General features: G+C 59.2%; 1 protein-coding gene across 2 annotated transcripts; it reads left to right on the top strand.

Moving 5' to 3' along the window:
- Positions 1 to 1,640: 1,640 nt before the first annotated feature.
- TEAD3 (TEA domain transcription factor 3) lies at positions 1,641 to 26,690 on the top strand. Of its 2 annotated transcripts, none has more exons than XM_034069667.1 (14): positions 1,641 to 1,833; positions 13,143 to 13,396; positions 16,141 to 16,205; positions 18,119 to 18,181; positions 18,309 to 18,371; positions 20,757 to 20,768; positions 21,074 to 21,211; positions 21,405 to 21,448; positions 21,556 to 21,617; positions 21,950 to 22,083; positions 22,594 to 22,767; positions 23,118 to 23,258; positions 23,455 to 23,607; positions 24,216 to 26,690. In XM_034069667.1, the coding sequence occupies exons 2-14, from the start codon at positions 13,261 to 13,263 to the stop codon at positions 24,327 to 24,329; spliced, it is 1,299 nt and encodes a 432-aa protein (XP_033925558.1). In that variant the 5' UTR covers positions 1,641 to 1,833; positions 13,143 to 13,260; the 3' UTR covers positions 24,330 to 26,690. The 2 variants fall into 2 exon arrangements, with proteins under 2 accessions (XP_033925558.1, XP_030898792.1); XM_031042932.2 differs by lacking the exon at positions 1,641 to 1,833 and adding an exon at positions 2,578 to 2,600.
- Positions 26,691 to 26,918: the final 228 nt, after the last annotated feature.

Here is a 26,918-nt window from a genome sequence, read left to right on the forward strand (position 1 = left end):
TTGTAGCTGTTCTTGGTGTCTTGCCTAGACTTGGAAGTTCTGGCCATAAGAAAATATTATTTATGGCGTTGCTGCTTGCAGCTCTTTTATATTATAATTTGGGAAAGGAAGTTGCTGTTCCCACCAGTGGACGAAGAAAAGCAGAAACAGGGATTATGGACTTCTGAAGGAGGAAGAGAAGTACAAATAAAGAGACAGGACTGAAAGAAACCACTGAAGCAGGTTCGGATCACCGCAATCCAGAACCAGCTCATCCCAGTGGTGCCAGCAGTTGGGTTGGATGCTGTAGCCAAGCTGAAGCCAGAGCTGAACCAGGCCTGGCACAGCAGTGACCCCCTTGGTACATCCCCTGCATGGAGTTCCATGTGTTCCTAAACGTTTGCAGATCAGGCTTTTATTCATGGGCTAATGCACGCTTGTTTGCTCATGCCTTACTCAGCCTAAACTCCTATTGAACTCAATTAAGGCTGTCATCTCCAGAAGCAGTCAATGTCATTTTTGCCCAAGTAAGGGATGAGTAACGAGGGATCTGAGCAGCCCTTGGAGAATAGCAACCATTTTGTTGCAGTTTTGGGCCAGATTTCTTACAACTTAGCACCAGGCCAAGGGTGGAAGAATGTGATATGGCTTTATTAATCACACACGATTGCTGAATGCGCTGGATGCTTTGGAGACCGCCGCTTTACGGGCTGAAGCGTTGGCTTGTCTTGTCCCAAAATGCTTCAATGCAACCGAGCTCATCACGAAGATTAGAAAAACATGTTTCAAGAAGGGATGGGATGCAAAGAGCATCCCCTCTCCAAGCAGGGCATAGGGAGGATCGCTCTCCCTGACTTACCTCAGAGGGGTTTGGGTACCATGGAGTGTGCTGGACCCCATGGACAGTGAGGCCAGGGTTTTGTCACGTGTTGCCCATACCCGGGGCCACAGTTCCCGACAGTCGGGCTGGGTCATGGCCAGGGATTTGCATGCGATCAGCGGCTGTGGCTTAGCACGTTACCACCCATCGGCTGGCTCCTGGCCGGGTTCCCCTGGGAAATCGTGGTGGCGGGGGCTGAGATCCCCATCCTGGGTATCTCAGGGTGGGGTGGGTGTCTGGGAGAGATGGGTATGGGGGGCTGAGGGTGTGTATGGGGGGATAAGAAGGGCATGAAGGTGTTTGGAGAGGGGTGAGGAAGTGGGATGAAGGTGTTCGGTGGGGGGTGAGTGCGAGGATGGGGATGAGGAGGGGGATGAAGGTGTTCGGTGGGGGGTGAGTGTGAGGATGGGGATGAGGAGGGGGATGAAGGTGTGCGGCACGGCGCAAGGGCATGCAGAGGACAAGGATGATGTGTGGAAGGGGAGAAGGTGAGCGTAGGGAGGTGAGGATGAGTGGAGCGGGGGACCGTGGCAAGCTGGTGCCGAGGCAGGACAGCAGCGCCGGCCCTGGGACTGCGGGCTGGAGGAGGGAGGAAGAGGAGGAGGGTGAGGAAGGCTCCTAGAGGGCGCTCCCAGGGCTGCCCTTTCCCTAGGACCGTCCCGGCGGAGGGGAAGCCGCGGCGCTCGCTGCCGCTGCCCCGGGGGTGCGAGCGGGAGGGGGGCGGGAGGCTCGGTGGGAGGAGGAGGAGGAGGAAGGCCCGGCCCCGCCGCCTCCTGATTGACTCCCAACTTTCTGCTCCTCCCTTGCATAAACTTTCCCGTCCCTGCGCCTGGCTCCGTGCGCGGACCCGGGAGTCCGCCGTGCTCCCCGCATTCCTCCGCCCTCCCTGGCCCGGCCCCGGCCCGGCCCCGGTCCGGCCCCGGTCCCGGTCCCGGCACCCACGGCCGGCCCAGCCCCTCCGGAGCACGGAGCAGGTAAGTGCTCGCCGGGAACAGACTCCCAACCCCCCTTCCTCCCTCTCCTCCTCCTCCGGCGCCTCCTTCCTCCCGGCCCTGCGGCTGCACAGAGCCCCGGCGGATGGTGGGGAGGCGGCGGGGTCGCAGCAGCCCTCGCCCCCCCAGCACCCGGCAGCCCCGTACGGGTCCCCCCCCGACGGGTGTGTGTGTGAGGGGCGCAGCCGCGGTGTCCCCAAGGTGTCCCCAACCCCCCCCACCCCCCGTTGGGTCCCCAGGGTCCCGCCCCGTCGGGGCTGTTGTGCGCTGCTTCCCCGCTCCGGCTGCTCCCCTATAGGGACCTACGGGGTTACAAAGAGGCCTTGTGTACAGTATAGCCCGTACGTCGGGAGCAGGCGCCAGGCGTTATAGGAAGAGATAAACGCTCCGGCTACACCCCCCTCCCCCCCGGGGAAACAGCACGGGACTGGGGGGCTGTCCCGGGCAGGGGGTGGGGGCTACAGGCATGTCACGTTACATGTGTGTCACAGGCATGTAGGGGATGACCATACACTGACTGTATGCTAAACACTTGGTGCCTCGTCATAGGGGCGCATTGCTAACGAGGCAGCAATTAGGTGTATAATTTTCAGCAGTGTGTCATCTTTATTATTATTATTATTATTTTATTTTTACACCCTCCTTGGGGTTGGGGTTGGAGTGTGTTTTTTCTTCCTTAACCCCTTTGGAAGGAAAATAAGGCCAAGCCCTTGCAGTGCCACCCGTCTCCACCCCCCGAAACTGCTCAGGTCTGTACTTGGGTGAGAAAAATACCTCTATTTTGGGGAGAAACTATCTGGAAATGGTAGTGGAGGCCCTGCCAGGGCGGTGGGCACCATGCAGCCTGCCACTGCCGTTGGGTGGTTGGCACGGGGAGAGGTGAGGGCAGGGATTTGGGGGGTTTTGGTGCTTTGTAGGGAGCCAGGGCAGGCGACCGTCCCACGGCAAAGCGATAATCTCCGGTGTCAGGCACACTGGGGTATTTTGGGCTCCGGCGTCCTCTGTCCCCTCCTATCGCTTTACCCGGCGCGGGTACGTGCGTGCTGTGAGTCAGGGCTTTGGCACTGCCCCCGGGGGCCCTGCCAGTGGAGCTGCCACCCCCCTACCCGGTTTGGGGCTGCTTGTGATGATGAGTAGAGAGCTGGGGGGCTGCCAGGCTGGTGACTTCCCCCCCGCCCTGCACCCACCTCTCTGGGGGCCTCCATGGCACCCAAGCTCTTCCCTGCACCCACTTTTGGTGTGGGTTGTTTCACTTTGGGATGAGAGGAGAGGGTCCCCAAAGTGGATGTGGGGCGAGGGCTCGCCAAGGTCATCCAACAGCAAAGCTGGGTGAGAAATGGGTGTGGGGTGGTGGGGCTGGGACCCTGCTTGTGGGAAAAGCGACTGTGACCATGGCGTTGTCTGAGTGACATTCCCGGCACTTCCCCACTGGAGAGGCTGGGCACAAGTGCCCCACTGAGAGGAGGCCTGGGATTTAGTCCTGTTTGGGTTTGTGGAGCCGGCGTTCCCATGGGAAGGGGTTGCGGATGAGTGTGGGGGGAGCAGCCACCCCCTCCCAGGCAAGTGACACGGGGGGGATGTTCCTGTCCCCAGGGAATGTTGGGCACCCGGATCCCTGCAGGGCTGGCACCGCACTGGCTTTTCTAACAGGAATAACACTTTGAAAGCAGCGAGCTCCACAACAGGCTCCGGCTGCCTTCTGTGAGCGGCACTGGGTATTGCAAGGCCCCTCTTCCCCACCGGGGTGACTGCAGTGTCAGGGCTCAGCTCGTAGCAGGGGGATGCTTCAACCAGGGCATTCTGGGGAGCAAAGGGGTGCAGCGATGAACCCACCAGCAGCTGTCCCACCTCTAACATCACCTTCCTGCAAAGCAAAACCCCCTTCAGACCCACCGTTCATCAGTAAAGGGACTTGCATCCGTTACCCATGGCATACAGTCGCTATCTACCATGAGACCAGAAACAGCATCTCCTTTTAATCACCATTTAATCCCCATCTTGCCACCACCAGAGGTGGTTGGGAGGTGAATCCCAGTGGCCCTGGCACCGTGCTGAGGAAAGGAGCCTTTCCTGATGGTGTGGAGCAGGGTGGCTCTGGGAGGAGGGGGTGGCACTGCCAATCAGCTGTAATTAATGTATTAAATAGCGAGTAACTGTGTGGCTCCTGTCAAAAGCAGCGAGCACGAGGCCAGTGGCAGGTGAGCTCCGTTGGAAACTGGGACCATGGGCAATTCTGGGCTGTTTACAGGAAAGCAGTGTGTTTTCCTGCTTTGGTACCTCTTCTATCCATGGAAGCAGAGAATAGAATGGGCTGCAAAGCCCTAATGAAGGGTGCTGCCAGGATTCGTGTGGCAAAAGCCACCCCAAGGCTCTTTGTGGGGTTGGGGTCCCATCAATGAATGGGATGGATGCTGTCCAAAAACTGTCCCATCTCTAGGAGCTTATCACTAAATTCTAGATGGCAATTGCAAGGGGCTGTCGGGGCTGCCGAGGTGTCACATCCACTGCTGGTGGATGCCATGTAACCACATAGGTTTTATTTCAGGAGCTCCCATCTCTAGGGGGTTTGCCGGGTGGCCAGGCCATGCTCTGAGCTCCTCATCCGTGTGTCCGAGGTGTGAGCTGGGGTTGGTGCCCAGGCACCTGCGTGCTGTGGTTGGGGCAGGCTCCGGAGCGCATGGGCGTTCGCTATTGCCACCGTCACGTGGAGGCTTATGAAATGTTTTGTTGGAGGGAGGTAATGATGGGGTGAGTGTGGGGCCGTCCCCATGCCAGCCTGCAGCAGGCACGTGGCAGGGGCAGCCACCCCCCCGATAACGCACGGCCGCATCCTGCTGCAGGTCTGGACACGCTGCTGCAGCTCCCGGTGCTCCGGTTTTCCCCGCTTGGTGCTATGGGAGTGAGGGGCCCAGCGGAACCTCCTCGTGGGGCTGGGTGGCCGCTCGCCTACCCATGGTGGTGGGAGTGGGTGGATCGTGGCACTGGGCGCTGTTTTGGGGTCCCCATGCGGGTTGTTGAAGGGTTTGTGGTGAGCACAAGTGGCTGAGAACATTGGAGGTGACAAGCTGTGAACCCCATGATCTCATCCTTGGGGTGGCAGTTGGGGATGATGTTCGTATAGGCACAGCTGATGGGGTCCATAGAAATGTGAGTGTCCAGTTGTTGAAGAACATCTATCCTGGTGATGCAAATCCCATTGGAGTATGTCCCCCCATCTGGTCCCGAATGGATGTAATGCTCTGATGTCCTCAGCATCCCCCGTTTGGTGTTGCGAGACAGCAGCAGCACCAGAACCCAGCATGGCCCAGGGCTGTGTCATGAGATGTGCCAGGTCTCCACTGGCTAAAGCCAGCCCAGATCTCATCCTCGTCCACCCTTTTACAAACCAGGGCTGCAAGAAACAACACCAGGAATCTCTCACAGGTGGCTTGCGAGGTGGGAGCAATGGAGGAGGTTGGTTTATCCCCTTCCCCCTCGCTGCCGGGGGGGATCAGCGACCCAGAGCGTGTGCTGGCAGAGCTCCTTCTGTGGGGGGTGGCCGGGGATGGGCCGGCAGAGCCGGAGCTAATTTTAGGTGGTGGGCAGAGCCTTGCGGGAAGCAGCAGCTGGAGGGAGGGATGTGTGCGGTGGAGCGAGCACTGGGGTCTGGAGATGTGACCCCATGTCAGGGGTGACCCCGCATTGGCTGGGAAGAGCCGTGGGGCGATGGGACACACACAGGGGCAATGCCCTGCATGCCTCAGCGCCAGGTTGGCATTACCCAGGGAGATGCTGAGCCCCGTGCCGCTCCGTGCCTCAGTTTCCCTTTGGTGGGTTGGATGCAGGCAGGCTGGCCGGGCTCGGGGATCCTCGCTGCGAGCGCCAAGCCCCATTATTCCCCCCCCACGACTGTCTCCTCCTCGCTGCTCGCACAATTGGATCCAGCTGCTCACAATAGCCACTAACTTCTCTCCGGAAGATGTTCAAAGTTTACAGACGCGGCGTGCGTGGAGGATGGGCTGCGATCCCCATGCCAGCTCCTCACCGCCCTTCCCCCAGAGCCAGCCGGCTCCTGCCTCTCCCCCCCCCTTCCAAGCTTAGGCAATTCGGGTTTAGGACAAAGCACACCCGCACGCGAGCCCCCGACCCAGGCAAGCGTCGGGTTTTTATTAGCAGGAAGATCCGGGTGCTCTGTAGACCGGGAGCAAAGGTCTGGGGTAGGATCTGTAGGATCCGCTTCTTCCCTGCCTGGCTTCTTACCCGCACTCTTGATGGGTGAATTGGCCACGGTGCTGGCTCGCTGAGCCCGCACTCACTGGTGGCATGAGTTTGGATTCTGGCTCTCCCATGGACCTCATTTGCAGCCTTGTCCAGGTGGCATCACAGAGCAGAGAGTCCGGGTCTGGCTCCAATGTGTGGGTGCTCCCCGGCACTCTGGGCCATGCCTCCTGCCAGGGAGCCTTCCTTTACCAAGAATCCTGCCCTCGTGTATTTTTAGCAACTTTCCTCCCCAAGGATTCCAGAGCAGTTTTTCAATCTGCGGGAGCAGGAGTCGCTGTGCCTGATTCCAGCTCCTCAGCTTGGGAAGTGGGGAGAGGTGCTGGGAGAAGGCGATGCTCTGCACGGGTACCTGGTGTGCAAGAGAGAGTGCTGCTACCCCAAAATATCCCTTTTGGGAATAGATCACTGATGCAGTTTGGGCATCTGTAATCACAGAATCAACTGGGTTGGAAAAGCCCTTTCAGCTCATCCAGTCCAACCATTCCCAGCACTGCCAAGGCCACCCCTAACCCATGGCCACTTGCAGGGCCAGTGCCTGCAGCCCTGCCCTGGGCAGCCTGTTCCAATGCCTGAGCACCCTGTGGGGCAGGAATTGTTCCTCAGCTCCATCTAAACCTGCCCTGGTGCAGCTCGAGGCCGTTTCCTCTTGTCCCATCCCTTGTTCCTTGGAGAAGAGACTGGCCCCCTCCCGTACTACAGCCTCCTTCCAAGTAGTTGTAACACATCTCCTGTGTTAAATGCAGGCTCCCTGAGCTTCATGCTCATCATGGTGGGGCAGGGAAGCATGTCCCCCTCACAGGGGTGGCACTGCCATGTCACATTGGGTCCCAGACTGGAGCATCTCTGTGCCTGAGCCCCCAAAACCTTGCATCTCCGGTGCTGGGGGGGACCAGCGTTTGCACCCCAGCCCCTCTGTGTTCCAATCCCGGTGCTCAGGCTGTGGTGCCGCAGCTCAGGCAGCTGCTCCCCGGGCAGGGTTGGGTTTCGCAGGGGTGGAGGCAGCCGGGGGTGGGTGTGAAATGCATTGCAGCCTTCCTCATCCTCCTCCTCATCCTCGCCTGGCAGCCGGCATCCCCGGGAAGGCGCTTTCCCTGTCCTTGCTGCAATGGCATTAAATAGGGTCAGCAGCACCTGAAACTCCTCCGTGGAGGCATTTCTCCACCCAGGAGTAGGTCTGAGGGCTGGAAGGTTATCCGGGACGACTGGCCCACCCGGATGAGTGGACACCAAACCACTGCAGGCCCTTAGGGCTTCCCTGCTCCCAGAAACCCTCTGGACAAGCAGTGCCAGGAGCCCCTTGGGATAGGGGACGGGGTAGCCACCCTGAGCTCATCTACAGGGGATGTTCAGTACAAGACATCCCAGGTTGGGTGTATTTTGATGGAGGAGCAAAGCGACTTCAGCAGTCCCCAGTGGGTGCCAATGCCTGGCACTGGCTTTGCTACTGGCCAGCAGTGCTGGGGGTATCATGGGATGGCCACAGTGGTGGTGGCCTGTCCCCGGCAGGCAACTCCAAGCCTGTTGTTTCCATCCAGAATGTTTCATAACACAGAGAGCAATTAATGCTGCAAAAGCTTTCTATTTATGCTGGGTGAAACGCCCCGGCCTGGCTGGGCAGGGCGGCCGTAATTGGGCCAGGGAGGGTTACGGTGTCCATCTGTCCTCTGCCCTCTGGTCTTGAACCTGGAGGCTTGAGCAAAACTGGCTCAGGTCCTCCAGCAGCCGAAACCCGGCTCTGCTGCCCTACCCGGGCTGGAGGAAGGGGAGTCGGAGGGGTTGGTTTGACACCCATGGTTCTGCCGTTAGGAGGAAGCATCTTGGGCTGTGCCCCAGGGTTTGCCTGGTCCCCTCCCTCCTTCCTGCCAAAATGTTTTGGGCCAAATCACTTGAGTTTCCTCTTTCTTCACCCTATGGATGAAGGGTCTGAGCATCCCTCAGCCTTGGGCTGCTGGGTGAGGACCATCCGCATCCCTGTGAGCAGGGCCCTCGGGATTTGCTGGGAGCTTGGGGGACCCTTTGGCTCTGGGGATGCAGTCGGAGCTGAGGGGCACATTGCTGGGGCAGCCCCAGCAGCACCATGGACCCTGGTGGGATGCTGCCACGTGGCCTCCTGCGGTTTCCTCGCTCCGATTGCTTCCTGAGCCGCCCGCCAAGCCGGAAGGGACAGGAAGCGATAGAGGGGAGGAAATTAGTCGAGCTGTCTCAGGGGGAGCTGGGCTGTATGGGGGGCTCTGCCATTGCCCTGGTCCCCAGCACACCCTGGGGTCCCTTTGGGGTGAAGGTGGCCAATAGTCCCTGGCAGGGAGGTACAGACCTGGATGGGATGGAGCAGAGCGGCTGCTCTTCCCTTCCATTCCCAAGCTAGGGAATCCCACACTGCAGCCCAAGAGCTGTTTGGAAGAGGAGCACGATGTAAACAAACTTCCTTCCATTGCCCTCCCTGCCTTGCAGGGTCTCGCTTGGCTGCTGTCACCTGTCTCAATGGGTGTTGGTTGTCCTTGGGATGGCTGAATGCAGCTTGGATTGTGTTCCCTGCGGGACTGTGGCAGGGTCTGGGGCAAAGTGTTCCCAAAGGGTCCATGGTGGAGCTGCCAAGGGGTACAGGATTCCTGTGAGAAGGACTTGGTTACTGCAAGCAAAGCACTGTTGGGTCGTGCCCAGCTGAGCTCCGCGCCTGGCTCTGGGGTCGGCAGGGGACAGGGCAGCATCCTCCCTGATGTGTCGTGGTCTTGTTGGGGTCCCCTGGAGCCCTGAGGTTTCTGGGTTTGCTCTGAAAGGCTCTCCAGGCAGTGTCTGTGCAGGCAGCGTTTATCCAGGGCCTGTTCCCAGTGTCCCAGTGTGGGCAGAGGCAGCAGCAGGGACACTGTGGTCCCCTGCCTGACACAAGGAGCACATTAACAAAGGCCTCTGCCTGCCTGCAGCCTGCTGTCAGCCCCCCAGCAACGCTCGTGCTGAGCCCCATGTGCTGGGGAGGAGCTGGGGTGTGCAGGAGCCTCAGCTTTAGGGTTTGCTCCTTTGGGGTCTCACAGAGCGGGCTATGGGATCTGCACACTCAGCACGAGGGGCAATGGGGGCTCCTTCTTTCCCCTCACCCCTGGGTGCTGGTGCCACTGGTCATGGTGATGGGGAGGGCTGCCGGTGGCCTCGCAGTGCTGCGGCTGTGCCGGTGCGAAGTGAGCACTGCTCCGTGCCAAGCCTGCCCGGGCTTGTCCATGAACTTTTATCCTTTTGCCATGGGGTCTGTGTGCAGGAGAGAGGGAGAAGAGCTGGATCCCTCCAGGCCTCCTGCATGGGGAGGTAGGATGGAGCCGGGATGCAGCCAGACACCCCCACCTGGGGTCTGTTGTTCCACCAGTGTCCCCAGCACCGTAGGGGATCATCCTGTTGGGTGCTGGTAGTGCCCTGCCATGGGCTGGGGGAGCCCCAGGTAAGGAGGGACCCTTGGTACTGCTCTTGTCCCCTCAAAAATGGTCTCCACAGGGAGCGCTCTGTGCTGCTTACCCCCTCGTGAGCAGATGCTGGTGCCCATGCCCTGCATCCCTGGTGGCTCAGTGGGATGCTGTGGCAATAGCATTGCAAAGGGCGATGCTGGACCCAGAGATTGGTGATACTGCCACTGCCATGGAGGTCAGGGGTGGCTGGGACGATACTTTTGGGGGTGAGCACACTGGGGGAGAGGAATACCCCATTGTCCCCATCTTGGTGGCATGGGACAAGGATGGGGACAGGGAGCTCCGGGCACCTCTTCCTGCGCCGTGGTCCTGCAGCTCTCAGCAGTGATGTCCTCGTACTCCCATTGCTCTCCCCTGCCCTGATCCCTATCGTGGCTGGTTGTGCTGGTCCTGGCAGCACCCTGCTCCTGACCTCTGCACCCGCACCCAGCCCCAGTGGGTGCCCACCGACCTCTCTGACCACAGACCCTTCCTCCACAGCATTTCCTTCCCACCACCCAGCAGAGAACACCCTCTCCGAAGCAGCCTCCCCCTCTGCAACCTCCCCTTTGCTTTTGCAGGGGTTAAAGAGGCTTCTTGTGTCATTTCCAGGCTCCGCAGCCCTCAGCAGCTCTCCTTGATCTGCACAAGGGTCTCCCTTGCATCCCCCACACATGGCACCAGGGCCAAGCACTGTGATCCTGTGGGAACACCATCCCCTGGCACAGCCTTGGCCTTGCAGGGAGATAAGGGCTTCCCTGGCACCATCCTCCCCTGCCTGTTGCTGGTACCCATCCTGCAACAACTGTGGGACCTTGCAAAGGTGCAGCCCCCTTCCAGCCCCCACTAAAAGCCTTGGGCTGGAGCGTGGTACCAACGGGGGAACAAGCATCCCCATGGGAGGTGAGCATCCCCATGGGGGTGAGCATCCCCACCACAGGTCAGCGGTCCTGGGGTCCCCAAGCCCCACAGAGGTGCCTGCGCCACGGGAAGGGGTTTGTCCCCCAGTGCCTGGGGAGCAGCCGAAGGCAGGAGCTGGTGGCATGCTTCCCAGCAGGTCCGGTCACCCCCCTGCCCGGAGCAGGTCTGGCCGCTGGTCCCTCCGCAGCCCGTCCAGCCACACCAGTTCCTAATTGCTGCTGTTGTTGGTGTTTTGTAAGGGCAGGGTGGAGCGCGGCGCTGGCCGTGCCTTGCGTCAGCGCAGCGCTCGCACACTCCCTCCAGGAAATCCAGTCCCTCAGCCCAGCCAAAAGCAGGTTCGGTGGAAGAGGAGAGGAGGAGGAGGAGCTGCTGCTTCCTCGCACCTTGGCAGGAGCCCCGGCATCACGCTCCCTCCTCTCCTGGCTTAGGCTGGGCTGGGCTTTGCCTGCTGGGGGGAGCAGTGGAGTGGGGAGCTCTGGTCTGGGGGATGTGAGCTGGAACCCTGACTGTGCCTGCAGCGTCTGGCACGGGGATGGTGACCCAGGGCAGTGGTCACGCTGTCTGATCCAGGATCCTGCCTACATTGGTGCCACCAGCCCTATAGATCTGCTGGAAGACCTATAGCTTTGTCCATGGCCCAATAGCTTTGCCTTTGTCCCTACAGCTTTGCTATAAGAGCACCCTTCAGCTGAGGAGGGCAGGGGGTCTGGTGGGTCCCCCTGGCAAAGCAAAGTCACCCCCACATCAGCTTTTGGGGTTTTCCCCTCATGGTGCCGTGGGGTACTGGAATGCTGGGGGGTCCTGGCCTGGTGCAGGGCTGTGGGGCCGAGGCCCCCCTGGGTTCTGAGGGCTTCAGGGTCTTGGGCTGCTGTGGTGCAGCTGCGGAATCTCCCCTTCCCCTGTCTGGGGGTTCTGGTCTTCTGGGGGTTCGTGGGCTGCCACAGTGGAGCCAGGGCTCAGCACCCAGCAAGACAGTTATCGGTGCCACACTGGAACAGAGCCCTGCTGCAGGGGGGGACCCGCTGGGGCCATCTCCATGTGCTACCTGCATCATCCCTGCCTGGCACCTGGTGTCCCCTTATCCCCTTGTATCCTGGACAGTCCACTTGGTTTGGGCAACACATCCGTCTGAGGGATGGAGCAGCGTGGCAGCAGGCGCAGGATGCTGTGTGATTTGAGGTGCTGTTGGTGTGCTATGGGACTTGGGATAATGCTCAACATTTTGTGGGACTTGGGATGTTGTGAGACTTGAGGTGCTATAGGACTCGGTGTGCCATGGAATTTGGGGTCTCGTGAGACTTGAGATGCTACTCGACTCGGCGTGCCATGGGATTTGGGGTGCCGTGAGACTTGGAGTGCCATGGGACTCATGGTGCCACAGAACTCGGTGTGCCATGGGACTTGGCATGCTGTGGGACTTGGGATAATGATTGGGATGCTGTGGGACTTGGGGTAACGACTGGGATGCTGTGGGACTTGGGGTGCTGTGGCACTTGGGATAACCCGGGACTCATGGTGCCGCAGGACCGGGGTGCTGCGGGGCTCGGGTGCCGCGGGCCCATCCGGCACCGCCGCCGCCATCGCCGCCTTGGCCGCCTGGATCCTACAATCCAGTTCTCCTTATTTGGCCACAGTGCTCGGCAAGAGGGGGAGCAGCGGGCGGGGGACGGCGGCAGGGGCGGGCGGCGGGGACCAGGCGGGGCTGACATCACATCGGGACGGGGGAAAGAGAGATGGGGACGGGATGGGAACGGGAATGGGGGGGGGGACACGACGGTTCTTGTTTTATAAAAGAAAAAAGAAAAATAAAAAAGGGAAAAAGAAGAGAAAATAAGAGAAAATAGAAGAGAAGAGAAAGAAGAGAAGGGAAAGAAGAGAAAGAAGAGAAGGGCTCCCGGCTCCCGGCGCTGGAGCCAGCGGCTGCTCAGTTCCTTTAAAAGGAGATGTCTGTGCCGGAGACCTTTGTACACTCCCAGCCCGTCCGGGAAGCGCAGCGCAGGAGACACCTCCGCTCCCACCGCCGGCAGCTGCCGACAAACGTGTTCTTGCACAACACTGCGTGGGGAGCCGGGCACAGGGAGGAGGAGGAGGAGGAGGAGAGGGCTGAAGGCTCCCCAGCATCAGAGCACCCAGGCCGAGCATCCTCAGGGCCGGGGGCCTCTCCCGGTGCCAGGGATAGGGCTCTGGCACATGGTTCCCGTTAGCAGGGTCTGGCCTGCAGCAGCCCAATGTCTGTCCCTTCACATCCCAGCACTGCCTTTGCTAACAGAGTTTGGGGTTTGGGGCTGAGGGCAGTTTTGGAGTGTGTGCGGGTGCTGGTGTGGGGCTGGGGCGCACAGGCTGTAGGGCTGCTGCTGCCCTGTCCTGAGGTGTCACCCATGGGCACTGTGTGCCAAGCTCCTCATGGATAATGCAGCATCTGGGCTGTTTCCTTCCCAAACTTTTCAGTTTGACCCTGGTTGGTCACTGGTGGTTTGGGTTTGGGAGTACTCCTGGAAATCATGGCTCTGTCCCCAAGGAAAGCCTGTTTGTGGATGTGATGCCCTGCACCAGGATGCTGCTCCCAGCTGAGGGTACAACAAGAGACAGGGCCAGTGCTAGGAAATGACCTTCATCCATGCTGTCACTGCAGCTCTAGTGAGGGTCTCTGTGTCTAACCGGTGTCCGTGTGTCCTGCAGGTTGTCGTGTGTCCGTGGGGGCTCGGGATTGGAGCCCAGAGCAGCCAGCACCATAGCGTCCAACAGCTGGAACGCCAGTGGCAGCCCCGGGGAGGGGCGGGAAGATGGCCAGGACGGCATGGACAAGAGTCTGGACAATGATGCCGAGGGCGTGTGGAGTCCGGACATCGAGCAGAGCTTCCAGGAGGCGCTGGCTATCTACCCCCCCTGCGGCAGGCGGAAAATCATCCTCTCGGATGAGGGCAAGATGTACGGTGAGTGATGGGGGTGAAGCCAAACCTCAAACCCACACTGGGGCATCACCTTCAAGCACCCCCCAACAGCAGAAGCAGCTTCTCCGGGTGCATCCCAGAGCTGGACCAGGGAGGTGGCAGTGACCTGCATCCCCTCCCTCTGCCTGGCTCTCCCTCCTGCTCCCTCCCTCTCTCGGCCCTGCCGGAAGGACTGGTTTGGTGAAGCCGTGGGGCAGGGAGCGGGTGCGGGACTGCGGGGCCAGCACCAGCCCTCCTGCTCCCCTGCGCCTCCGCATCGCTCCCAACCCTTCCCAACCGGACCTGGGGGTGGGCAGCACCCTGTGGTGAGAGCCACCAACCCACCCCGAGCCACCTGCACCTGGCTCTGTTGGCAGCAGCAGGGCTGGTTGGCCCCACTGGTGCAATGAGTTTGGGAGTGCTCTCAGCCTAGTTTCTGATGTCTCCATCTTGGCAGCTCTGTGCAATGGGGAGGAAGAGGATGAGGATGGGTGATGCGGACAGGAGGTGATGCTGGCACAGGCACAGCGTGTATGGTGACACCAAAGAGCAGGGGAAGGTGTCATGGTGTCCCCGTCCCTCCTCCCCTCCACCTCCCATGTTGTCACCCCCAGGGCTGGTGACCTCGGGGATGGCTCACGATGTCACCATCACCCTGCAGTGCCAAAGGCCGGCACCTCCATTCCAACCTCCCTGTGCCACCCACCCAGGATGTCCCTGGCCATGGCTCACAGAGAGGGGCAAAGGGGATGCGTGGTTGTGGTGATCACCACGCCACTGTCCCTGCCCCAGCCCAGCTCCCTGTGCCACCCTGCTTGCTGGGGCCCCCAGGTCAGAGTGTGGGGGGAGCACAGGGCTTCCCAAGCGGGTGCATTTTTGGGATTTCTCCGGGAATAGCTGAAGTGCCGCCGGGAGCCTGGCCCTAACGCTGAGCCCCAACCGGTTTTTCCAGCCTTTGGGAGACATCTGGCAGCTGCTTAAAGAGGCAGCGGCCTCCCCCAGCAGATCCCTTTCATCTCCCTCCCCAGCACCTCCCCACCAGGACCCCCAGCCAGTGGTGCTGAGCTTACTGGGGACCCCAAGAGCTCCTGATGGCACTGGCAATGCCAGCATCCAACATAGAGGTGCTTTGGTGCCGCTGCTTTCCGCCACCCGCCTCTTCTGGGGTGTCCCATGGGATGCCCATGGCCACAGCAGCCTGTGCCCCACTGATGCCAGCAAGCAGGTGGGAGCTGGGGGGCTGGGACTGGCCCCCGCTCCACAGTCGCTGCCCGCTGGGTTATTTTTAACCCAGCCTGTCCAACTGGTTCACGTGGTGGTGTCAGGGGAGAGGAATTTGGGGAATGTGGTAATTTGGAGCAGGACGTGCCCTCTCGGAGGGAATGGCACGAGCGGGTGAATCATGGGGGACAGGGACCTGCCTGGGTGAATCACGGGGGACAGGGACGGTGCAGCCCAGGGTGGTGGCTGGGGTGAGGTGCGAGGCAGGATGGGTGCAGGAGGTGCTGGCTGCTGCCCGCAGGAAGGCACCCACGTTTATATCCCTTCTTTATTTATTTCCCATATTTATTTCCCTATTTCCCTTGGTCTGGGTAAGGAGAGGAGGAGACTCAGGAGCTGATGTGACCTGGGAGCTGCTGCAGTGCTGGGTACCCCCAGGCTGGGGCTCAGCACCTGATCCTCTGCACCCGCACCCCGCAGTGGGAATCATCTCCCCTGGCTTTGGGGGACACCCATGGGGCCTTTGCCCTTTGTTAGGCACTAACGAGGCCAGGGCGCAGGCTGGGAATGGCAGGGGCGATAGGAGCTGTGCTCAGTGCTTTGGGGTGCCACTGGGATGCGCCCCATTGCCAGCACCCATCTCAAGCACAGTGCAGCCATCCCTATGGCACCTGGCCCTGTCTGTCCCTGTGTGTGTCCCTCCTCCTCCAGGAAGTCCCAGTTGCTCCAGGGCCGGTTGTGCCGAGAGGACAGGACTGGGGGGGTGGGGGGTGTGATTATGGATCTGCTTTTTAAGGGATGTATTTTCTAAGCTGAATCCTGCTCCAAGGGCATTTCCACAAGTTCCAACCGCGACCATCTGGTCCATGGAACTCCATGTGGCGTTCCCGGCCGCCCCCGAGCGCGGGGGGCACGGCGGGGGGGCCGCGGCCGGCACAAGAAAGCTGCCGGCTGCTCTGACGTTGGAGCAGAGATTGGCCACAGCTGGCCCCCAAAATGTGGTGCAAAAGCAACTTCTGCTTCGAATTAGACCCGGGACGTTAGGAAATAGTGGTGGAAAGGCCAGCGCCAGCCTGCGAACGGGAAGTGGGGTGCGGGGGGGGCGCCCCAGGGTCCTGGTGGGAAGGGATGCAGGGAGTGGGTTCATGGGGTCCTCCCTGGGCTTTGAGGGGTCCGTGGTGACCCGTGTTTGGGGACTGGGCTGTGGTGGGGTCCTTGGGGCTGCTATCACACCCCTTGAACCCACTTATGCTTTGGGCTGCCAGACCCAGTGGGTGCCGCTGGTCTGGAGGGGTCTGGGCACCCGTACGTCTCCTAGGGTCACCCCAATATCCCATCGAGCCACTGTAATGCCCCATCGGGCCAGAGAGCCGTCGTGGCAGCGCCATCTCCTGGCAGTGCCTCCGTTAAGGACTTGCCTCGGTTCAGGAGCAGCCTCATTGAGGACCAGCATCTTCAGCCTGGGTTGGGGGGTGCTGGTGCCCCTGTCCCCCGGTTCCCCGGCTGACCCTTGGCTCTGCTGGCAGGTCGGAACGAACTGATAGCCCGGTACATCAAGCTGCGGACAGGGAAGACGCGGACGAGGAAGCAGGTGAGGGCATCACTGTGCTTCTACTCCTGGGGGCACTCTGGGGGCTTGGGGGGGTCAGGTAAGCCTGGGGGTGAGCGGGTGCCCGGCTGCATCCCCTGTCCTCTGCATCCCCTCCTGGAGCCAACGCTGCTGCCAGCAGGACCCTCATCCTCTGCAAGGAGCTTTGTTCTCAAGCACACACCCCCTCGGGATGGTCAGTGCCAGCCTGATCTGCGGATGCCCTGAAGCTTGGGGTATGGGGCAGGCAGCACCCAACCTCCCCGGCTGTGCTGGGGTCACCCATGGGGGCAGGAGCCTTGGAATCTCCATCCGAACAGTGTGTGCATCCACGTGCATCCCTTTGCTGCTCCACCTGGATCTGGAGACCGTTCCCACCTCTGGCCCTTAGAATCATGGAATCAGCCAGGCTGGAAAAGCCCTTTAATCCCATCTGGTCCAACCATTCCCAGCCCTGCCAAGGCCACCCCTAACCCATGGCACTGAGGCCTCGTCTCCGCTGTGTGAGCACTTGCAGGGCCGGTGCCTGCAGCCTTTGGGGCAGGAATTGTTCCTCAGCACCATGTAAACCTGCCCTGGTGCAGCTTGAGGCTTTATGCTGATGGTGCCAGACACCACAGTGAAGGCACCCCCAAGACCCCCAGGCTGATCCCAAGGTGTCCCCATCTGGCCAGGGGAGAGGCTGTGCAGGTCCTGGGGACCTGGGAGTCCCACAGAGCCCTTGCCCCAGCCTTGCTTCTTTGCAAGGATTGGTGCTGAGGCAAACAGATGGATGCCAGCAGGGCAGGGAGCGTGCAGTAGTCCTCCATTGCCTGCATGAGCAGGGTCACATCCATCCCAGCAGCTTCACCCTCCTGCCACAGATCAAACCTGTGTGAGGACACACTGCCCTTAATGGGATGTGTCTGTTTGTCACATGGCTGGTGGCTTTTACCTCCCCTCTGTGGTGGTCCCCAGCCAGGAGCTGGTGACCCGTGGTGCTCTGAGTGGGTTCATCTCCCATCGCAGGGCACTGATGGGTTTGGAGTGCTGGGACTGTCCCATGTCACAAGGCCCTGCAAGGGAGGGACACGGGTCCCCAGGCACTGTCTGGGGGACATCCCTCCAGAACTGATGCTGGCGGGAGAGGGATCAGGGTTCAGCCACTGTCCCTGTGTTCAGACCAGCACCGACAAGTGCTTTATTTCTGGCTTAAAGCCTCAGCTGGCCCACTGGACCCCTTCATGTGGGGAAGGATGCAGTGCTGGGTGACAGCAATGCCCAAGGGGGAGTGCATGTGGCACTGTCCCCTCTGTGCAGTCATGTCCTGCACAGCCTGTTGTCCAGCTTGGCGCTGGTGGGAGAAGTATCTTGCCTGTCCCCTTCCTCCCTGTACATCAGCCTCCTTGCTTTGGATCCTGCCCTTAGAAGGGTCCAGACACCAAAACCTCACAACACTTCCCACCTTTCCCACCTGCAAAACCGGCAGGAGCCTCAGGGGAATGAGCTGGTCCCTCCTGGAGCTCCCTTGAGGCTTGCAGACCTGCTGCAGGCTAATCCAGGTGCCCCCAGACCAGCCGGTTTGTACCCTCAACACTGCAAGCAGCAGCTCATTGCACTCACAGGGGCTGCGGGCTCTGGGAAGCCCCAAGACATGGTAAACATGGACCCCCCCAATTGCATCAGCTTCACGCCGAGGAGCTTCACCCCAAACGGGGCATAAACCATCATCAATCACTGCAGCAGCACCAGAGCCCCTCCAGTTTCACTCTCCAGCTCGTGGCAGGCACAGGACCCTCTGCATCTCCAGGAGCATCACCCCCTGCGCTCCCCCCTTGTCCATGCTCCCTTCCCCAGGAGCACCATCCCACCCCGCAGGGATGAACACATCTTCACGCTCTCTGTGTTTTCCTTTCCGAACGCGTGGCGGGCGCTAGGTGTCCAGCCACATACAGGTTCTAGCTCGGAAGAAGGTGCGGGAGTACCAGGTTGGCATCAAGGTAGGTTGGTGCCCTTGCCCAGGTGTCCGCGGCGGTGTCTCTGTGAGCATGGGCAGCCCCTTTCTCCTCTTCCTCCTTTCCTCTGGTTGACGGCTCTGCTGTTCCCTCTCCTGCTCTCTCTCTGCAGGTCTCTAGCCACTTGCAGGTTCTTGCCCGGCGGAAATCTCGTGAGATTCAGTCCAAGCTGAAGGTAGGCGCCCACCGCCTGCTGACCACTAACACCCGGCTCTGGTGTGCCGCTTGCTTTCCTTCACTACCGCTCTGGTTTGGTGGTTTTGGTTTTCCTTCCCCCTCCCTCGGCTTCTGGGACCAGATGGGTGTTTAGAGGCATCACTGCAGGATGCACAGAGAAGCGCAGGGATGGGAGGGGAGGCAGAGCCCTTCCTGCTCCGCCAGAAGGGTGAATCTGGGTGCCAAATCCCCTCCTTTTGCCCAAGCAAGGACTCCACTTCGGGGAAATGGGGGGTTCAACCTCCTCTGGTGATCCATGGGGGTTGCTCCCCTCTTTTGGGCTATCAGGGGTTCTCCCAGGAAGGGCAGCACCTCCCCAAGAGCAGCCAGCAAGACAGTGAGGGTCAAACAAGGGGTGCAAAGGGCTGCCCCCTGCAAGCTGAGATCTGGCCCCGCTGGGGATGGGTGCTGGTGGGATATGGACAGAAGCAGGGAGGGTCTTTGGGTCCCTGCAGGCTGCCAGCTCAGAGACTTCTGATGCACGAGGTCTGAATATGGCCAAGGTGGCACCTCGGGGATGAGGATGGCAGCGGGTCCAGATGGGGCCATGCTACTGTGGAGGAGACACAGGGGTCGCAGGGAGGAGAAATGGGGGTGCCAGGGCAGCCTGTGATTCCAGGAGCCAAGGGAGCCGAATGAGGAAAAACTGGATCATCCTCTCTTCTCTGATTGGCTTTTCTTTCCTTCCTTCCTCCTAACTGGAGCCCAACTAACCCTTCTGTAACTGGTCCCACCATGCTTTGTGGCGGTGGTGGGGAGGATGATGATGGGGATGGGGGCAGGACTGGGGGCATTGACAAAGGATTGAGCCCTGCTCAGGTTGGACCCACATGGTGCAAGGTGGGGAACAGAGAGGTCCCCACTGCACCACCACCCATTGAGGACAGCAGCTCCAGGCTGGGCTGTGCACACTCCCAGGTTAATCCCAGCACTGTCACACCAGGAAGCATGTCCATGGGCAGGATCCAGGGGGGACACCCTCTGCCTTGCAGAGGAGGCCAGAAAAGCTTTCAGTTCCCTGCCATGACCTCCAGGTCCAAAATGCATCATCTGCTCCCTGTATCCCTGTCCTGGATGCTGTGTCCAAGTGTCCTGCACTGAGGCTGGCAGTGGGGCCACTGTCAACTGGCACTCGCATTTTGGCACCCAAAGGTTTACCAAGCTCTGGCTCACACTGCCCAGGAACCCACCAAGCCATAACCTCCGCATCCCTTCAGCAGGGATGCTGGTGCCCCATGAGTGGGGTGCCAGGAGCACTCCCACTCCTTATGGGTTTGGCCTGTGGGAGAAGCTAGGAGAGGGCTCCCAAAACTATTGGGAGGTTCCCCTGAGCTCGTGCACCTTAAACGTAGCTCCCAGCCCCAAATCAAATAGATAAGAATCCTTGTTGCAGGGCCCAGGGCAAGGGGGAGTCAGAGGCAGGAGTACCCCAGGAGTCTGGGGATGGAGACCGGTGTCCATGGCTGCGCTCTCCATCCCTGGCCATGCTGCCTGCAGGAATCCAGCAGCAGCAACCAAGGCAGAGATCCCTTTAAACAACACACTGTGGGTGCAAAACGTCTTTTCCCAGCCATACTGGGAGGCAAAGCCAGGTGTGGGCACCCCTCTGCCCTCACCCAGTGCCTGTCCCACTGAATGGAAACTCCCTCCCGTGAGCAATGGAAGTGTTTTAAGCCGCAGTCATGCACGTGGTAGTGCTGCGTGTGGCTGCATGCCCATGCTCATGCACTGCCCCAGGTGGAAATAGATGAAGTGATTGATCCCTGAGGAAGGCTCAGAGGAAAACAGGCTGTGCAATGGGACAAGCACCATGTGTCCTGATGGTATGGCTGGAGGAGCAGCCCTGCCATGAGGCAAGACCTAGGGGCACTCCACTCCTGCCCAGCAAAAGGCAAAGGGAAAAAGAATTGGTCTCCCATAGGAATGCACACAGGGCACAGATGGGTTGTGCCCAGGATCTTCCTTGTGGTGCCTGTAGGGAATTCGATGCTGACATCCCTGGGCAGGACAGGAGCTGGTGGCTCTTCCTCTCTGTGCCCTGGCTGCAGGTGTTGGGGTTTGCTGAGGTAAAGGATGTTAAAGGTTGCAGAGGATACGACAAAGCCAACAGAGACACTGGCTGACAATCTCCTAAAACAGAGGGAGGGCTTTGGTGTCCCATTCCTGGTGAGATTAAGCCCAGGCATCGATGCCTACAGTGTGCATCCCCTGGGCGAGGGGTTCAATCCCCAGACCAGGCTGTGCTGATGAGCTGGGGGGGGGGGATACCCACTGGGGGTGCACACACTGCCCACAGGCTCCCACGAGGCTCTAACCTTTGTTTTTTCCTTTCTTTTGTGGACAGGCCATGAACTTGGTAAGTTGAGCTTCAGTTTCTGATGCCTTTTGTTCCCCATTGCTTTTACCTGCTCCTGTGGAGGGGCTCAACCCTCTGCATCCCCGGGGGGGGGCAATACCTTCCAGCCCCAGCAGCTCTTGCCCAGGGGACATTTGCAAGCTTCAATCAGTTATTAACACAAGAGTGGTTTTGGGGTGGGGGGGGGGCATCCACTTGCCCTGGTCCTTTGGCCAGTCTGCATGACCAGCTCCAAGCTTTGGTACACTCAGATGGGGGGTCTCAGTTTGCCCCTATAACTGCCATCTCCCTCCTGTCCCCCCCAGGACCAGGTCTCGAAGGATAAGGCTCTGCAGAGCATGGCTTCCATGTCCTCCGCGCAGATCGTGTCAGCCAGCGTCCTGCAGAACAAGCTCAGCCCCCCTCCTCCTCTTCCTCAGGCTGTCTTCTCCGCTGCCCCCAGGGTGAGGACAGCCCCACACCCCCATACAGGGACACCCTGGGGTGGGGGGGACAGGGGGATAGTGTTTGATGGCCACCCTCAGACCTGGTGGCAATGCAAGGGGGGATATGGGGACTCGAGGCAGTTTGAAGCAGGGGAGGAGGGGAATTTGGGGTGTCACAAACTGCTGACTCTTTCCTGTCCTGTTCTCCCAGTTTTGGAGTGGGCCTATCCCAGGACAGCCTGGACCCTCTCAGGAGTAAGTATGAGATCCCTCCAGTGCCCAATGCTGGGCAAGACCCCCCCTTGGTGAGAGGCTGGGGTAACCCAGGCTTCTTTAATCTAATGATGCTCTTTGCTTTCCAGCATTAAACCATTTGCACAACCAGCTTACCCCATCCAGCCACCCATGCCTCCATCACTAGCCAGTAAGTGCTGCCCTTGCCCTCCTTACAGGGACTGCAACCTGCTTGGTCCTATTTGTCCCCTGCCCTGTGCCACCCTCCCACCACCTCCTGCAGGTTCTAGGGGAAAACCTGGGTTTCAACCCTACAAAAAGCTCCATGATGAGCAGGACCCTGCTGCTCCCGGCTCTGTCCCATCCCATCCCCCCCCCCCCCAAAGTCCCTTTCCCTTTTCATCCCATGTTTTGGCCATCCCATGGGAAGCCTCCTGTGCTGGGAGGTCTGGGTGGGTGTGGGATACAACAGGACAGCAGTGCAGGGGGAGTTCACCCCGGGGTGTCCATGTTCCCCTGCAGGTTATGAGCCCTTGGCTCCGCTCCCACCAGCCGCCTCGGCCGTGCCGGTCTGGCAGGACCGTACCATCGCCTCCGCCAAGCTCCGGCTCCTGGAGTACTCTGCCTTCATGGAGGTGCCACGGGATGCCGAAACGGTAACGGTCACCTGTGTGTCCCCAGCACCTGTCCCCACACCTGGTTTGTGTTGCAAGGGACCTTAAAGCTCCTCCAGCTCCAACCCCTGCCACGGGCAGGGACCCCTTCCACTGGAGCAGCTGCTCCAAGCCCCTGTGTCCAACCTGGCCTTGAGCACTGCCAGGGATGGGGCAGCCACAGCTGCTCTGGGCACCCTGTGCCAGCGCCTCAGCACCCTCCCAGGGAACAGCTTCTGCCTTAGATCCAACCTGAACTTGCCCTGTTTCAGTCTGAACCCATCACCCCTTGTCCTGTCACTGCAGTCCCTGATGCAGAGCCCCTCTCCAGCATCCTTGTAGCCCCCTTCAGACACTGGAAGCTGCTCTGAGGTCTCCATCAGCTTCTCTTCTCCAGGCTGAACAGCCCCAATGTTCTCAGCCTGGCCAGCACATGGGTGGTTTCTGTGCTGTGAGCTCACCTCCTGCTTCACCTCCCCTCTCGTTTTCATCTCCCCACCCCTGTCCTTACAGTACAGCAAACACCTCTTCGTTCACATCGGACAGACGAACCCCTCGTACAGTGACCCACTGCTGGAGGCTGTGGACATCCGCCAGATCTATGACAAGTTCCCCGAGAAGAAAGGTGGCCTCAAGGAGCTCTATGAGCGTGGGCCCCAGAACTCCTTCTTCCTCGTCAAATTCTGGGTATGATGCTGAGAGGATAAAGATGGGGAGGGTTGTGCTTGAGCCATGGGCTTGGTGCAGGTTGTCAGGGGAGTGGGAGCGTCTTGGGCAACTCGTAAGCTGGTGTCCCCTGTTCCCATGGAGAGCTGGGTGGGATGGCACCTAAGAGGACCATGTCACGGCTCACTGTAGAATCATGGAATGCTTTGGGTTGGAAGGGACCTTAAAGCTCCTCCAATTCCAAGCGCCTGTGTCCAACCTGGCCTTGAGCACTGCCAGGGATGGGGCAGCCACAGCTTCTCTGGGCACCCTGTGCCAGCGCCTCAGCACCCTCACACTAAGAGCTTCCCTATATCTTGTATCATATCCAGGCGGATTTGAACAGCACAATCCAGGATGGGCCGGGGACTTTCTATGGTGTCAGCAGCCAGTACAGCAGTGCAGAGAACATGACCATCACGGTCTCCACCAAGGTGTGCTCCTTTGGGAAGCAGGTCGTCGAGAAGGTGGAGGTGAGTCCCGCGCCCCACTGCATCAGGAAGGGGTGGGAATCTGGTCCACAGCGGGTTCCAGGATGGAGAAAGCCCCAGAGCTGAGTTTAGGACTCATGGGAGTGGAGAGGCCATCTTCATCCTATCCCAGTTGGCCACCCTGTGGTTTTCCATGTGCCATTGGGTTCCCAGTGCTCACCCTGGCTGTGCCCCACAGACGGAATATGCGCGGCTGGAGAACGGCCGGTTCGTCTACCGCATCCACCGGTCTCCCATGTGCGAGTACATGATCAACTTCATCCACAAACTCAAGCACCTCCCTGAGAAGTACATGATGAACAGCGTCCTGGAGAATTTCACCATCCTGCAGGTAATTCCCTTCCTTCTCCAGGAGCATTTCCCACCCTGACACATCCTGCTGTGTGCAACCAGGGCACTCGGCCTTGGCAGTGCAAGCACTTGAGCCCCCAAAAACTGGGTAGCAAGTTCTTGGTAGTGCAATTAAATTGGCTGTGCCTGTTCAACACCCCAAATGTCTCTACGAGTGCCGGAGAGGAGGATGGAGCCAGGAGGGGCTGGGCTCTGCTCCCAAGGGATAGAACAAGGGATGGGACAAGAGGAACCGGCCTCAAGCTGCACCAGGGCAGGTTTAGATGGAGCTGAGGAACAATTCCTGCCCCACAGGGTGCTCAGGCATTGGAACAGGCTGCCCAGGGCAGGGCTGCAGGCACCGGCCCTGCAAGTGCTCACACAGCGGAGACGAGGCCTCAGTGCCATGGGTTAGGGGTGGCCTTGGCAGTGCTGGGAATGGTTGGACTGGATGGGATTAAAGGGCTTTTCCAACCTGGTTCATTCTAGGATTCTAAATAATCACATTTTTCATGGTGCAATTAAAGTATCTGAGCCCATCAACCCCACAAGTAACAGCATCTCCCATGGGCACATCCCCATCCTGATGCACTCTGTGCTCTGCCGCAGGTTGTTACCAACAGGGATACCCAGGAAACTCTGCTCTGCATTGCCTTTGTCTTCGAGGTCTCCACCAGCGAGCACGGCGCCCAGCACCACGTCTACAAGTTGGTCAAGGACTAGGGGCCCTCGGGGACGGGTGGGGGTATGAAGGGTGCGGGGTGGGGGGGCTGTGCCGAGCAGCCACCCGTGCCCACTGCCTCGTGAAGAGAGAAGGAGGAGGAAGAGAAACAATAGCCAAAAGAGACTGACTTGTGACGCAGATGGTTTCAACTTAGGAACAGTTTCTTTTCTTTTTTTTTAATAAATTAAAAAAGAAAAAAAAGGAAGAATGGGAAAGGAAGTGTAGGGAGAAAGGAAAACTGCATCCAGAGCTGGATGGGGAGAGGCCGAGGAAGGCCGGGAGCCCACTGTGCCCCACCGCCTGCAGTGGGATGTCGGAGCAGAGGACAACCCCTCCTCTCACCCCGCACTTGAGGGTCCTGGTCCCAGGCCTGAGTGGAGAGGAGCGAGTACGGATGGGCTGGAGGATACGGCAGCAGCATCACTGCAGGGCTGATCTGAATCCCACTGGCATCAGTGCTGGTGGGGACACAGGGATGGAATGTTGAGGTTGGAGCAGGGTAGGACAGGGTGGAGGGGACCCAGGATGCTCTTTCTCCATGGCCAGGTGAGGCACTGGGAGCCGGTGGCACAGAAGTGGGAGGCCATTGACGATGCAATCTTGGTTTTTTATGGCTCTTTTTTTCCCCTTTTTTAAACTAAAGTGCTTTTTAATGCTTTTAAAGAAGACACCATGCTTGTAACCAGGACTGTGACCCTCTGTGGTGTCCAGGACCTCCTTTTGCCCCCTGTGCTGGTGATGGAAGAGGTGCCACAATGAGTTTGATGGGTGAGAGCCATGCTGGGCTTGGGGAACAGCTCCTGTAGGGGGGACTTGGGGGTGTCCCCATTCCAGGAGTGGCTGCAGACGTGGCAGTGGGATCCCCCGAGCTCTGCACTTGGGGTGACCCAGGCTAAACGTACCCACTGTGGCTGCTTGCTGAGGAGTATCAAGGAGAGAGCACTGTGGGTGGATTTGCCTGATTTACTTTTCATTTTCCATCCTTTTGTTGGGAGTTTATTTCACCTTTTTGGACTTTTTTGGTGTTGACTGTTGTGGTTTCAGCTGCTCCCCCCAGCCGCTCTGGCTGGCTTGCCTGTATCCCATGGGAAGCAGCTGGGGAGGCAGCTGGAACAGGGAGAAGAAGCGCATTGTGCAATGCAAGACCAGGCTGCGAGTGGGCAGAATTTGGGACAGAGGGACAGAGAGGGGACACAGAGGACAGGAGGGACACCAGAACAAGGGACTGGCTCTGCTTGGAGGTGCTTTTGTGGCTGCATCCCAAAATCGGCCCAGGCAGCATGTCCAGTCCCTAGGCTCTGCATGGGCTGAGCATCCCCAGGGCACAGGAGGGATGTGGAGGGGCAGAGGTTGGGGTTTGAGGTGGTGGCATGGTGCAGGGTGGCAGGAGGCTGGCAGGGGGATGAGGAGCCTGCGATGGGCAGGTCTGGCCAGGTTTCTTGTGGGGTGAAGGCAGCGGGAGGTGCAGGACTGGGTTGAGGGGTGCTGGAGCCAGGGGTGATGGGACTGGGGGGGGGGGGTTAGGCTTGATGCTGCCAGGTGTAGAGAGCAGGGACAGCCCCAGAGCTTTGGAAAGGGCCTTGGCTGCCATCGTGGTGCCACGTTCCATGAGATGTGGGGACTTCAACCTCTCGCTGCTTTAAGAAGCCACTCAGTGGTGGGCCTGGATGGAGCAGGGACAGCAGAGCATGGGGGAAGGAGAGAGGGAAGAATCCAGGGAAAGGCATGGGCACCCATCCCAGGGCTGTGCCGGGGCTGCCCGGCCGAGTTCTTGTATGTAGCATGCTTCTTGTTTCGTGCTTCCTTTTCTTTCTTCCATTTCACTCACTGACCTAAAAACTCTGGGAATGAGAACTCAGCGCTTCCCCCCATAGAACACAGGTGTGCCCTGCTCCGGCCCTGCTGGGGGTCAAAGCTCTTCATGAACTGGACTGGTCGGTGCCTCCATCCCTGCATCCATCCCTGCACCCTCCATCCCGGGGTGCCCACCTGCCCCCCCCGCACACGCTGCCTGGTACCCAGAGACACTTTCTCATCCCCCCATCCCCTCTGTTCTCCTCCAGTGTATTTATGAATTTCACATGAAGTACTGTTTTATTTTTTTAACGACTTTGTAAAGCTTTCCAGGGTTACAATCACCATTTTTAGAGCTGTGTCAGTCCACAATGTTAAAAAAAATCCTTTTTTTTAATGTATTATATTTTTTGTGTATTTTTTTTAATCCAGCTGTGATGGGTTGTATCATATATTTGTTGTGTTTACTGTATCTGTCCAACTTCAAAGAGAGGAGACTGTGGAGCTCCGAGAAAACTACAGTCTGCTGAAAACCATTAAAATTATTTGTTCATGGGTTGGCTCAAGTGGTTCTGGAGTTCATATTGGTTTATTTCTTGTGGTTTTCTTCCAACAGACAGGACTATGAGGGTTGCTACAGCCCATGAAACCCCTTGGCTGGGTCATGCTTCCCCCTGGACCACAGTTCTGGGCATTGCAACACCACATTCAACAGCATTTTGTTGTGTTTGCATCACCAGGGCTGGTTCTGTAGGGAAGGTGACTGCTGGATTAGCCCGCCCTGGGGCAAACGC

This window comes from Melopsittacus undulatus, chromosome 16, assembly GCF_012275295.1.
Source record: "Melopsittacus undulatus isolate bMelUnd1 chromosome 16, bMelUnd1.mat.Z, whole genome shotgun sequence".
Taxonomy (NCBI): Eukaryota; Metazoa; Chordata; class Aves; order Psittaciformes; family Psittaculidae; genus Melopsittacus; species Melopsittacus undulatus.

Excerpts from the sequence above, each read along its gene's own strand:
- TEAD3 (XM_034069667.1), top strand. The coding sequence starts at position 13,261 with ATGGACAAGAGTCTGGACAATGATGCCGAGGGCGTGTGGAGTCCGGAC. Across the intron at positions 22,768-23,117 it reads TCTTCCTCGTCAAATTCTGG|GCGGATTTGAACAGCACAAT; the intron begins GTATGATGCTGA and ends TATCATATCCAG. Across the intron at positions 23,259-23,454 it reads AGGTCGTCGAGAAGGTGGAG|ACGGAATATGCGCGGCTGGA; the intron begins GTGAGTCCCGCG and ends TGTGCCCCACAG.